This window comes from Sipha flava, unplaced genomic scaffold (genome assembly GCF_003268045.1).
Source record: "Sipha flava isolate LNK unplaced genomic scaffold, YSA_version1 3_pilon_pilon, whole genome shotgun sequence".
In the NCBI taxonomy this organism is placed as follows: domain Eukaryota; kingdom Metazoa; phylum Arthropoda; class Insecta; order Hemiptera; family Aphididae; genus Sipha; species Sipha flava.
Window position 1 is genome coordinate 2,959,449 of NW_020273108.1, and position 14,968 is coordinate 2,974,416.

General features: G+C 24.1%; 1 protein-coding gene across 1 annotated transcript; it reads left to right on the forward strand.

Annotated features, from left to right (window-relative positions):
• Nucleotides 1–7,172: 7,172 nt before the first annotated feature.
• Nucleotides 7,173–14,754, forward strand: LOC112688678. Its single transcript, XM_025561992.1, has 4 exons — nt 7,173–7,494; nt 10,706–10,823; nt 12,429–12,540; nt 14,426–14,754. The coding sequence occupies exons 2-4, from the start codon at nt 10,715–10,717 to the stop codon at nt 14,586–14,588; spliced, it is 384 nt and encodes a 127-aa protein (XP_025417777.1). The 5' UTR covers nt 7,173–7,494; nt 10,706–10,714; the 3' UTR covers nt 14,589–14,754.
• The last annotated feature ends 214 nt before the right edge of the window (nt 14,755–14,968 follow it).

A 14,968-nucleotide genomic window follows, 5' to 3' on the forward strand; every position in this document is an offset into this window, starting at 1 on the left:
CCAAAACTTGTTAAGTGTTATAATTATAGTCAACTCGCGATATAACGAATTTCAAGGGACCGAGCAAAAAGTTCGTTACATCGAAAGTTCGTTACATCGAAATTCATTATATCAAAAGCATAAATCAACAAAATTTTTTTAAACGATATTTAAAAGAAAATTTAAATTTTATTAGATTTTTATAATTACATACCTACATACAATATGAAATTATTATTAAATATTTTATTAGATACATTCATACATTTTTTGTTTATTACATACATACATATTTATTTTTTAAAAAAATATGATTTTTTTTTTTGTGTGTATCCATTTGCGCTTACACGATTAATAGTGTTGTTCAAATTTAGAATATTACAAAATACACTGTCGTCAATATCATGTCTTTGTAAAAAACTTAAGACGGCACGGAGACCTAATTTTGCTTCATTCGAGCTTACGGGGGGCTCTTCGTCATCAGCTTTATTCAAAATCTCATCGTCATTGAGAACTTCACAGACAACCAAACCTTTGTCGATAGCAACAAATTTTTATTTATATTTAATACAATTTACATTTAACAGACGTGTATCATATAAACGATACATGAACATTATCTTATCGCATAAGAATGGCCGAAACAAACTCGTAAAATGTGCTGTATCAATCTCCAAAATTGTAAAAATTCGTTACATTACGTGAATTTTAGCCAAAAAATCTTCGTTATATCGAGGGGACCAAAATACATTTGATTTTTCGTTATAGCACGAGGTTTTCAAGGGTCCGACAGTTTTATACGTTATATCGAGATTTTCGTTATATCAAACTTCGTTATACTGCGAGTTGACTGTATAACGTAAAATAGTAAGGGAACACTAAAATTCCTGAAAATTAGTTGGGGTACTCCGTCCCCCTGCATCCCCCCTCAAGTCGAACACTGTTTATAACTGTAAAATAATTGGTTTTTAGGAATTTCACTGTTAATTATAGTTAATAAATGTTTCGTGCTAATTCTAAATCCATACGATTTATTCAAATAAAAATCTCTACAAAAATAGAAAAAAAAAATATGTATTAATTGTGACTATATCATGTATTACACGTTTAATTAATAAGTTTATATTTTTAATGAATATATTATGGCAATTATACTGGAAATAAAACATTATTAATGCTTCAAGTGATCCGTTAGAGACTTCAGTATTGTAGTAATAAATGTTACAATATTATTATATCTAATAAGGTTATCATAAAATAATTAATTGTATAGAAATTCGAAATTAATTATATTCAAAATCCAGTTTTCCTTAATATTCTTCCTGGTAAAAAAGTTTTCAAAAACTGTTAACAAATAATGAAAAAATAAAATAAATTGCAATTCATAATACCACTTATGTCGAATTGTATTTTATATAGATTGTAGTAATGTCAAATTATTTATTGAGAAATACATCTCAGAATAATTAAAAGAACAGATAATAAAAAAAAATATTTATTTTAAGTAATTCCAATAAAAAAATGGTACTGTGAAAATGTCAATAATTTCAGAACATTTTAATTGAACCCAATTTCTGTAAATTTATGCAAACCTTGTTACTGTGTTATCAATTAAATGAGTTAAATTTATTTTGATGGCATTCATCGTTTTCAAACTAACCTACTATTATTGCTAAATGAATATTGAAGCCAATTATCATAAATCACTGTTTCAAATTTAAATTAAATAATAGTTAATTTTATTTTTAAAATATTTATGATTACATAATCTATATTTTATTTACATCTAATAAAATTTTAAATGTTATATAGATGCTTAGCAGTTAATTATTAAATAAAACAAATTAATTTAAGTACAGTTATTACAGATAACAGTGTTTATCAATTATTGCTAATTATTAATGAAGACAGTTAATATAAAAATTGAGTTTTTAAATAGGTACTATCTATAAATTTTGTGCTTGTAAGTCCATCGTAAAGATTAATCCCTAAAGTTATTCATTTTATAAATTAGTACCATCAGTACGTGATAATCTATTAACATTACTTATAATCTGATATCTTGACCCAAATTTTCTAATAATATCCATTCACAAAATGAAAATAGTATAGCCTATTTTTCTATAGGTTATTATAATCTTATGAATAACTTGGTCAATATTGGAGTATTAACTATATATTTAGTATATTTTAATTATTTTTAATGATAAATGTCCTAACGAAGTTAATTATAACAACTAATTATTACGTAGTACGATGCCAAAGAACACCGAAAACCTAAGTTAAAATTATATTTTTAATTAATTGGTAAAATTATAAATTTTGCTGGGTTGCTTTCCGAGATATGACTTGCTGATCAAATACTATTATACAATAGATAGAGAGGCTATTACAGTTTAAAAAAAAGATGGAACTATTAGGTCGATTGAGATAATCTATCCGGGTAATTATTATTACTTTATTGGTCTTTTTAAATGGAAATCAATGTACCGTTGCTCTTGAAAAAAACGATTATGTGAGAAAAAGGAAGGGTGAGTTTTTATTTCTAAAAATAGTTAATACAGAAGCTGAAGCAAATGTATTAATAAAGTATGTTGGACTTTCAATATTCTAAAATCTACAAACAAATGCATCTAAAATTTGAGGAAATAGAAATTACCTAGTGAATAGGATAAAATGTAATTTAATTTCTTTATGATATTTCAAAAATATAAAGTGTAACACCTTTCTATGATTTTTATCTTTTCGTCAACATTTAATAATCAAACAATGGTATTTTTTTTATTTTTTTAGTAATAAATATGTATGAGCGATTTCGCATTAAACTTTGATAACTGTTTGTTTAACCAAAACCATTTAATTGACTTAAAAAAAAAAAAAAAAAATCAGAAAACTAGAAAATTCAATTTTCCTTGAATACGTAAAAAAAAAAAATCCTTAAAGATTATAACAACTAAAGCAAACGTCGATATAAGAATCCAATTTCTCGACTCCTATGGTCTTTGAGTCATTATATCATCAAACATTTTCGCCATAAATATTTTCGTATCCTTATAACTTTTTATTTGTTTTTCGCAATCACTGAAAAAACTGTCTAGACATTCGTTAAATAACTCTACTCAAAGTACCAATTAGACAACATTTCCGATAAAAAGTCTATGGTAAAGTCATGATTATAAACATAAAAAAAAAACACATCCTATTTATACAATCAATACATTCCTCGTTTCACTCAGAATCAGAAATATTACAACGCCAGTAGTAAATCGCAGTACATTTTTTTCTGTTTCTGAGAAAGTATACTTAATAGGAGCTAATTAGTTTTATCGATGAATATATTTAGTGAAAATGAAACATTATCATAATGGTTAACAATAGTTGATAGTAGTAAAATTGTATTCCATAGTCAATAATAATATACCTTGGTTTCCTGTAACTGATACTCGATGCAGAAAATGTATCAATTACATACAATTTTTATGAAATCGCATTTTAATCAACTTGAGAGTAGTTACGTTTGCTCTAGAGGTGCCCATAAGCGAATAACTAGTGATCGCAGCAAGATTATTATTTAGAATACAAACGAAATTCCATTGCGATCTTTTATAATATCATGAAGGAATTATTTGAAAATACGTGTATTGTGTACAGTAATATATGTATTGTTTCAAAATTATTCATGGAATATTAATTATTTTAATTAATTTTAAGTCTATACATACGTTTTTATGTAATGATGATTGTTTTTATTGTCTGTGACTGAACGAGAACTTAATTACACTTCAGTTGAAGTACTACTTATAACATAATATTATAATGTACTGCAAAGCATTAAAAATAAATAAGTAAATAAATAACACAAAATACATTGTTGTTTGATACATTTTAATGTACATATTATCATAACAAACAAACGAACATAAAAATAGAATAAACTAAATTAAATTTCAAAAATTATACCTTTACGCGATTACGTTTAATAAAAACACAATAAGTAACGCATTTAAACAGAAAATAATATTATATATAAATTTAAAAACAATTCCATAGTATAATTTAAATCTGATTAAAATTGTATTGACTATTATATATATAACATTTTCATTAAAATGTTAAATACAATACGAACACAAATCCTTCTCAATTTACGATATAACAAATTAAAATCATAAATGTCTGAGTTTAACTGAACAAACATTTCAGTTATAGTTTAAATACTCAACCGCTAGATAGCATTAGATAAAGCTTCGTCTAAAAACGATAAATTAAACTGTTAATAATACAAGGGATTATTATACTTTCTTAAAATCAATATTGAATTGCATGTAAAGGTGTGTTTTTCTTTATAATTAAATTTCCCTATTCATATTATTTACAATAATTATGTATAAATTCAACAACTTCAATCCGAATGGCATAATAAATATATTTTTAAAAAAACAAAAATTTTTTTAAATATTTAAATTTAATTAAAACCATAATAAAGTTATTAAATTGTATTTTTGTCTTGAAAATATATTAAAACTTTTCCTGTCAAAAAAATCGTCTACGTCTTTCAATACCATCTTCATGTATGTATAATACAAGTAAATACTACACAACAAAAATATAAAATATATATTTTCCAATTTTAATTCACAAAATATCAAAACTAACATAGTTTTTAGTGTTTTAGTTTTAGTTTTTTTATTGTATATATGTATTTTTTTTCTTCGCAATTCAACATTTCGAAATCATGTGAATCTATTTATTTTACATTATATAAGTTCGTGCAAATTGAAAATAATATAATTTAAATCAACTCGGTAACACAAACTATACGGTTTAGTACAAATATGTTTTCAATAAAATATTTTTTAAAATATTAAATTATTTATTTAATAGATGTATTTTATGACATAAAATCCGAAGTACAAAACTCAAAGCTTGGAAATTTAAAATTTTTATATTATTAAATTATCTATCACAAGAAAGTACAATAATATAAGAACTTTAAAATACTAAGAATGTAAGGTAAATCAAATATTTATTAAATTTATTGAAATATACAATGATTAATTCAGTATCTTTATTTACCTTTTTTTTTCTATATAATTTAAATTGTTTCTAATTTATTTATAAATGTTTAAATATACATATTAGAAAAATTGTATGTTAAAAAATGTTATATTTAACATCTTATTTACTTATTAATAAGCTAAATAAAATAATAAAATCGAATATTATTAAAAAGTATATTTGATATCGATATAATATTAAAATATTTTTAGGCAAGAAGTAAATTATACAATAGAAGAATAGTTAATGCTCTTTTGAAGTTTTATTTTATCTAATTAAATATAGAAATATTCACTTATTTTAGAAGGAATCGACTTTATAGCATTACATTTCCATAGATGAATAATGATCATTAATTAAACAATATTTTCTAAATTAGTTGCTATGATGTAATTTTGATTTAAATAAACATTCATTATATTAATCACATTATTATGTACTTTTTAAACAAACTTTTTTCAATGAAAAAAATATCAATTAATTTTATTTGCCAAATTATTTGAACCAGGTATAGATATGAGGGGCGTAGCCCGTTTCGCCCGGGTACCCGTTTCGCCCGGGTACCCGTTTCGTCCAAATTGTGTTTCTTTATAATTCCCGTTTCACCCAGAGTAGTTTAAACCAATTTAAAACTAAGTTGGCAATAGTTCAGTCAAATATTATAAGCGAACGTTAAGAAATGGTGCTAAAGTTTCTGATCCCTAAAAGACGACTATTATAAAACCTTTAGTAATAAAATTACGGGTAATTGAGATAGGAAAGAAAAGAAATATCCTTTATAAATAATAATATATAAAATCGATAGCAAATATCACATAAGAAATCTAGTCGTTATCGAATTGAGATCGAGCAAAACCTATAAAGCGCATACCGAAAGCACACCGAAAAATTGAATTTATCAACACGCTGCATCATCACCTTAGCTTATATTATCTAGTATAAAATAGGTACCTACTTATAACTTATAAAAGTAATAGACAGCAAAGATTATCTTTTATCGTGGTCAGTACGTATACGCTACGTCGACGTGTAAACATAACACGCATTTTACTAAAATGGCTGTGTTTTTAAAACTACAAGAGACAGAGATATGGTAATGTTTAACAATTATAAATACAATTTTGATTCAAATAATGTAAATACATGTGAGATTCGTTGACGCTGTGTAAAACGTTCGTGTTCTGCTACGTTATATACTTTTGGTTATTTCCAAAAATTTTTGGAAAACAAATAGTATTTATCTATCTAAAGACTATCGCCTCCTCGTAGTGTTTTCTGGATAACGCTAAATGATACTCAAATATTAAAATATTATATTAATTGCCAACTTAATTTTAAATCGGTCTAAACTATTCTGGATGAAACGGGTACCCGGACGAAACGGACAGGGTCATTTTTGGGTGGAACGTGTCCCGCCCGATATGAGAACTATAGTATAGTAGGTATACTACAGATATATTAAGACTATGATGTGTAGATTTCACTATATATATATATAGTAAATAATAATATATAAAATAAAAAATATTTATTATTTATATTATTATTAATATTATTCATCATTATTATATATAATTCATATTAATTATTTTTATTTTAATAATAATATTTTATTTTATTTTTTTAAATAATGTTCATATATTTATATATATTACATAAATATACGAACATAGTGATTTTATTAAAACATTGATAACATGAAAATGTATGTAACCTTTTTATGTCCGTACATTCGTCTACGCTAATTCATTACTTTATCAGACTCATCGGAAATAATATAATTCTAAGTAGTTATTTTTTAACCATTACATTGTACAGTTCTACGTAATGAAAATGATAACAATTAATTGTGGCCATTGAAACCTTTTTTACTTCATTGAATCTCTGCTGCGAAGCGATAAAAATAGTAGACGTTTGTCTAATGCTGTTGTAATAAAAAATTACTGTTGGAAATAATGTGAATTACAACATAAATTTTATTGTTGGCCATCGAAACAAGGTCAAAGACTAAAAAACGGAACGTGTACGTAAAAGTTGCCCGATAATGAATCCTGGGACCATCACCGATTCTCACTTTAATTTGCATGTACACATAAGAATCATACCAAAGTGAAGATAACATAAACTTGCAATACAATTAATTTAGTTATATTTTAAAGTGATCATCGAGTTTTAATTATTGCACCGTGCGGCTGTTCGCTTAATATGTATAGTCGAAAATCTAAGCAATAATAAATACACTCCAAGTGTTTTGATAAAAGAATTATAAAACGCGCGGCCCATACTGCTACATCTGAATAGGAGTTTGCGCTGAGGGTACTTGCTGGGAGATTTTTCCTCCCTTCGCTCATTGGCAGTTTCTTATAAAAGCCGAAACTGTCATAATATTGTTCAGACTCTGTTCAGACGTTAAGTCTTACGTCCTACGACATTCGCCCGCCTCCACGTTACATACACGTAAGTTTTTTAAATATCCTGTTTTACATGTTTAATATACGACTTATAATTTATGTATATCCCTTACATGGTATAAACTCCTATTTTTTGTAAATATTTCATTTTATTTGCATTTTAACATTGTACACATTTTAGTACTATTATCGGATTTATGCCATCTTACATTTGTTATTTTGGCTTTACTTTGTATATTATCGAATGATCATCCATAGAATCATTTATATAGTTTAAAAATACACAAATTTAAAATTTTTACACGAATAAGTTATAAAATTTAATATCAAAAACCACAAACCCCTTTAAATTTTAGATAATTAAACTACATTATATGCAATAAAAAGTACGACATTTTACATTGTTAATAAAAAATTTGGAAACATTTGAATTTCATTCAAATATTTTGTGAGAATTAAATTTATTAGAGTAGATTCAATTATACGAGATTTTCTTGCATTGTTTAAGTTACATTGAAATCAATACTTGTAACATAAATCTTGTTCCTTAATAGTTAAAAATAAAATATTATCATTATAAAATCAAGCAAAGTTATAAATGTTTTTACTTACCTAATTAATGTTTTTCTAAGTGTAAATAATACCGTTTATTTTAATTTATTTAGATATAATTCAAAATATATTAGAATATATTTTCTTCATAATATACAAATATATATATATATATATATATATTTATATATTATATGATTTATTTACGCAAATAAGGATTAATAGCTAAAGGTATCAATCATCATGTACAATGTATGTACAATATAATACTTGAAACATTAAAAATTGTAATAGTATTTAAATGGTATTTTTAAGAGTAGATGATACACCTTATAATTGAAACAACTCTAATCTACTCCAATTATATATTTGCTTTATTATTAATTGTATTTGTGTTATAATTATTTTATTTATTTTATATATTTTTAAAAATAAAAGTTATTTTCTCCCTCTCTGTTAAAAATTGTACTTATGAATCCAAGTATGAAGTGAACACTTAGTACTGAAAACTATGAAAAATTTAAAATTATTTCTACATTTTGTGAATCACCATCAAATATAAAATGTGAACATTTTAGAGGCTAGCAAAGTACTACGAGAATAAAATAATAAATTTTTTTGTATTTCATGTTTCATCTTATAACTAACCTCTTATTTTATAATATACTAGATTAATGACCAAAAGTTTAATTAGTGTCAAAATCTCAAAACGCCTAAACTGTTTGATTTAATTAAAAGCGGATTTTTGTTGGTAATAATACCTATATAAATACATTGAGTAATGACTTCCTATCAACTTCACTTTTTAACTTATTTATACTCATTATATTGTTTCATATTTTTAGTTAAAAATTGCTTACAATAAAGAAAACACATTTTTTAAAATATGAATAAAGCGTTGATTATTAATAGTGTTACAGTTGCTGTAAACAATATTATATTACACAACAATTTAATTATTATTAATTTGAATCAGTATTAAATAATATTTAATATTAAGTATTAAATAAACCAAATAAATTTAAAAAATAGTTTTATTTCAACACAATGTATAAATATTGTATGTATTAATATAAATGATAAGTATATTTTTTTTCACCAGTATATAGGTATATGCATTTTTATTGAATTTTCATTTTATATCTCTCGTCAAGTACAAAAATAATATTGACAATACTACATTCTTATTTAAATCATCCACTATTTAAACATTAGAAAACCATATTAAATCGTACTTATATTATTTTTATAATAAGATTATATATTTAAAATATTAAGGTAAATATTTTATCAAACATATTTTTTCTACTCAACTTTTTTTTATCTTGCTAATAGTTTAGGCATTAAAAATTAAAAAATAAATAAATTTCTATTTGTATTATTTGTATGGTTAAATTTTAGAATAAATAATATAACTCATAATAAATTTAAATTACTGAACAATTACCCACACACGTATTGTATTTATTTGTCACAAATTTTCAATTACTCACATTTACTCACATTAATTTTCAGTGACGCTATAAAGTGATATACTAAATGTAAACTGATAATTACATTGAATTAAATTATGATATTTTCATTTGAGAATTTAACATGCTATATTGTCATTTGTCGCATAATTAAGAGTGAAGTATACTCATTCCATTATTTTCTTTATACTATACTATACAGCAATAGTGTTGAATAATTTTATCTTAAAAATTTTAAAAATGTGTTCAAGTGTTAAAAAGTCTATACACACAATTATTTGACATTGTTTAAACACTCTTCTTGAAGACCTCTTCCAGTATAATAACTATTGAAAATTAAAAGTCAAACTTCCACAAATACCTACATCTGTTTTGTTACATTATTCCATGAACAAATATGAATAACTTTAAGGTTCATTTAAAAATATATAAATTCAACATTATGTCGCGTATATAAGGAAGGACTGAAAATAATAATAAACTATAGGTCATTAAGTAAACACATAATTTTGTTAACAACAGCATTTTGTTTGAATGTAATGCAAAACGAGGGAATGTGTTGCGAGATGAATTCAAGAAACAAGTTACTTAAAGATTATAACTATTTTTTATTTTTGTGACGCTTATTTTTACAATCAATCGATAATAAATTTAAAAATAATCAATATATTTTATAGTACACACGTCATAACTTATACGTATTACTTATTTCGTTGATATCTGTCCCTTCTACTAATCGCTTTATCCTAGAAAAACATACACAACATAAAATTATATTCAATATAGTATCTATAATGTATATCATTTTATGACACTAAAAAAATAAATAAAATAGTTTTTAATTGCATACGTTTTAGCCGATAAACACGAGTAAAAATTTGGTGAACTATTTATAAACTTTTGTGTTGAGATCGTTTTCATATAAACTATATGTAGAAGCAATTATGAGTATTTTTTGTTTTGAATATATTTAACTTAAATTTTATTAAATTTTTAAATATTTGTTAACATTTTGGGAGAGCTTGAGCGCATAAAACCCCTTCTTCGGCGTGCCCCTATATGTTTAAAAGGTATAATTATTTATTTTAAAGTAAAAAGATTACCATTTTATAATAATTATAATATTCATGGTATATACTATTTTGTATATAAACAAACAAATACATTTGAATACATCATTTTCATAATACTACAAATGTATTCAGCTGTTATTATATACATTTTTGACCATAGAAAATAAAAATGAAGTATTTCATCACTATTTGCGTGGTTCTATGTACAACCATACTTTTGCTGGAAAATACATCAACAGCATCACCTCTAGATAATTATCCCGAAAGAGATTTCTTTGGTAAGTAGAATTTATCGTTAACACAATATTATAAGATAAGTATAATGAAACAAATTGGTATCCTTTTTAAGTTATTAATTAAAATCCAGACTTTTCTCTACCAATGAAATTGCAGCGTTAAACTTTAACTCTACTCCAGTTACAGATTGAATTATAATAATAAAATAATATCATTTTATCTATCAGAAATTTATCAGTGATTACTTAATTATTTTGTTTATGTATTTGTAAATATTTACTTTTTATTGTATTGTCTATTTTTAGTATTTTATTTATTTATTATTTAATGTTTAATTATTATTATTATTATTATATATAATATCTAAAATAATAATACAATATCTAATCATTAGCTAAAATTATAATTGAGGTGGATATGATATTTTTATCATTCTTGTTGAAAAAATATTAAAATGTTATATTATTATTTTGTTCGATATCTATGGTATTTTATTTTACTTTATATGACGAGCCATTAATTTTCCGTGAACACGTACAATTGTTAAAAATGTAAATATTATTCTTGATTAAGGAATACATATAAAATATAAAAAAAATATATATATATAAAGTCGGTTCATATTATAAATATAGACTTGAAAATAAATTGCAATACAAAATAAAACACGTTAACACCCACATTTCGTAATATCCATATCAAAATAATTCTGGCAAAAAGAAATGTTGAAATTGAAAATGATGAAATATGTACGTAAAAATTGTTGCTTTCGTTTTCACTTTTTATTAAAATTTGTTTTAATATACTACGTATATAAATAAAAAGGTAATAGGAAAAAATATCATCGTGCAATGTATTTTATGAAGTATAAAATATCGTAGATATTAAAATGTCGGTACCGTGATTAAAAAACATACTTTTCTCAAGTATTATTAAAAAGAAAACTTCGAGATATATGTATAAATAGATCTAACTTGAACAAAATTAATAATCATTCATGTAATATTTTACAAACAGTATTATACATTTAAAATAGGAATAAGTCATTTGAATCAAACATTGTAATGAAAATGGACTTACGCCAGTGTACAAGTACACGCGTTCGACCGGGAAATATAGAAGCTTGGATTTTTAACAGCCCCATAAATATTAACATTTTCTTTCGATTGGCTCATTACATTTTAATAAGTTATTCATTTTATGCGTTTTCTCTTGAAACCAACCATTAAATTTATAATTTAATTATAACATAATATTTGATTTTATTTAAGACGTAATTTTTTTCTACGTCATATCATTAGAAATGGCCTCAAATAAATGTAGTTTTTTGTTTTTTAACAAATTGTTTAAACCTATTGGTTCATTGCTTTTTTTATACATCGTTGAAATTCAATTTTATATATTATTCTATTTTTGATGATTTATTATTTTGCCTGCGAATTAAATTCACAGCATTCATTCGTATGTCATCTCATTTGATATCACATGTAATCTCTTTTTATTCTATTTCATAAAATTGACGTATTAACCGATTTACAATATTAATTCGTTTAATTGATATAATTTCAAATACATCATTCTAAAATAAATTAAAACTCAATGTAATTATTTTTTAGAAATTACTGATGAAATTTATTTTAATTTAGATGAAGATGGCACTCCTTTATTGACAGACCTAGAAGAATACATGGATAAAGATAATACCGCAGAAGACGAAGATTTAATATACGGTGTTCCCGATCTCGACGTTCAAAAGAGGTAAGAAAAGAACATGTTTCATAGTGTATATTTAGTGATGTGAGTTTGTATTATACAGTGGTATTAAACTGTATTATACAAGGTATTATACAAATGGTATTAAATTATTTTATACAGACAGTATAAAAAAAAATATGAAATTGTTAGTTTTAGTTATTTTTAGTAACTCAACTATTAATTTTTTAGTTGTACTTATAGATTGGATCTCCAATAAAGTACAATATTATTATAAAAATATACAATATTATTGTAATCGTGTTAATTTAGAATTCAGATGTTAAAAATGACTAAAATCAATCAAGGGCGGATACAGACCAAGATAACGGGGGGAGGGAGGATTTTTAACGGACGCACATGCTATAGTTAAAATTAAAAATATTAATTTTGATACCGTCATTTAAACTTCAACAGTGCGTATCTCAAAATTTGGTAAAATGAGTTTATTTTCAATATTAATAAAATAAGTGATTCCCAGCATTTAAACATCATGGAAATTTTCTGTACGAATTAAAATTAAATATCTAAATAAATTAATAATATTTTTAAATAATGCAGTTAAATAACACTAGAAACAATATATTAATAAAAAAATAAGCAAAAATCTGTATAATTTAAGTTGAAATTAGTTAGGCTATTTCTTTCTTTTGTCTACTATTTTAAATTTCTTGGTGATAATCTTAAACTGCAAAGTGGCGCATTCGCATCACAATGAAATGTATCAGAGTAGATATGATTATATTATTTGTTTGAAGCATGGAAATGTAAAAGAAATATTTAAAACATCTTTAACCGTTAGATCAAATACGTTTTTTTGTTTGCAATGTTCTGCAAAGCACTCTTCTGCTAGTATAGAAATAGAAATAAATGTAAATTTTGATGGGTTAATCCTCATTTTTATTTTAAATTAAAAGCTCAGCTTCTGATGAATTATTTAAATTTGTCATATAATTACTGTAATAATATAACATACAACTACATACTACTAACGCTTTAGAGATGTGCCGAAAATGTGTACTAAACCCGTAACGCATTCTGACCGTCAGTTATCAATGCAATTTAGGTATTCGATAGCTAACCTGTAGATCTTAAATTGTGTAGTAATATATAACTGTGATATCAGTATATCACCAAATAATAAATATAAGTGATAACATAGTACCAGCATAAGTTTGGTATAAAAAAATAGTTTAAGATTTCCCTATTTACCCTTGAAGTAATTACGTAAAAAACTTAAGTCTGTTACGTTGAACGGGGAAGGGCGATCGCCCCATTTGCCCCCCTCTGGATCCACCCCTGAAATTAATTTATTGTACTAATATAATATTCAAATATTGTAAATATATGGGTACAATGAGATAGTATACAACTATAAAAGTATTAAGTATAGTTTTATCTTTATTTCTATTTAAAAAATATGTATTTCTATATATAAAATACATACGTATGTTACCTATATCATAATTGCAAATCGATAGCATGACTAAATATTAATTTGTTGAATTTGATGAATAATTCTTGTCTTATGTGTTTTTTTTAATTTTTCTAATTTTTTAGCCATTTTTTTCAATTAATCCGTTTTAAAATAATTTATATTTCATAATTAACAATGGGGTTATAACCTTTGTTAAATTCTTTGTAATTTAAGGTACTACAACGTTATATACGGTATAATACTGGTATAATACCGGTATAATATAGTATTATACAAAAAATAAATAAAATACCATATTTTAACATCTCTATGTATATTACATTGTTACACGTTGTTAAAAAAAAAAAATTGTAAAATTATTAAATGTTATTTCTGTTCATTGCATATTTTATCGAGTCAAAATTTTCAGCAATAATAATATTTTAAACACTGGGTATTTTGTTGTTTATTTAGGAAATTATCGATCTTTAAGTTTCGCAAATCATGTGTTCCAAGAGGAGGAAACTGCGATCACAGACCAAAATATTGCTGTAACGGCGGTTCCTGTCGTTGCAATTTGTGGGGCGTAAATTGCAAATGTCAAAGGATGGGATTCTTTCAGAAATGGGGAAAATAATAAGTGAACGTTGTAATATCTTACATCAATTTTTTCTAATTAATATTATATCGATGATATGTTCAGTATGCAATAGTATGTATTTTTGCTTTCAATTCAATAATATAATGATATACATTTAATTGTTTGTAAATCATTTTGTTTTCTTAACAATAAACTCAATAAATACTCCACACATAAATGTTATTTTCTTTGAAATTATTTAACTCTTGTTGGTTCGAAATTACGTGTTTTTAATTTTATTTTTATTGTTCCATATACGTGGTACAATATTTTAAGAGTTTAATAATATTTTTGTTTCCTTAAGTCGACAAGGAATCAAGATTTGCACAAATATGATTTTGCAATCTTCAGATTGGTAAGAGCTTATTAAATTTTAT

Bases quoted from the DNA above. Each gene is read 5' to 3' on its own strand.
- LOC112688678 (XM_025561992.1), top strand. From the start codon at position 10,715: ATGAAGTATTTCATCACTATTTGCGTGGTTCTATGTACAACCATACTT. The intron at 10,824-12,428 runs GTAAGTAGAATT...ATTTTAATTTAG, and splicing joins TCCCGAAAGAGATTTCTTTG to ATGAAGATGGCACTCCTTTA. The intron at 12,541-14,425 runs GTAAGAAAAGAA...TTGTTTATTTAG, and splicing joins GATCTCGACGTTCAAAAGAG to GAAATTATCGATCTTTAAGT.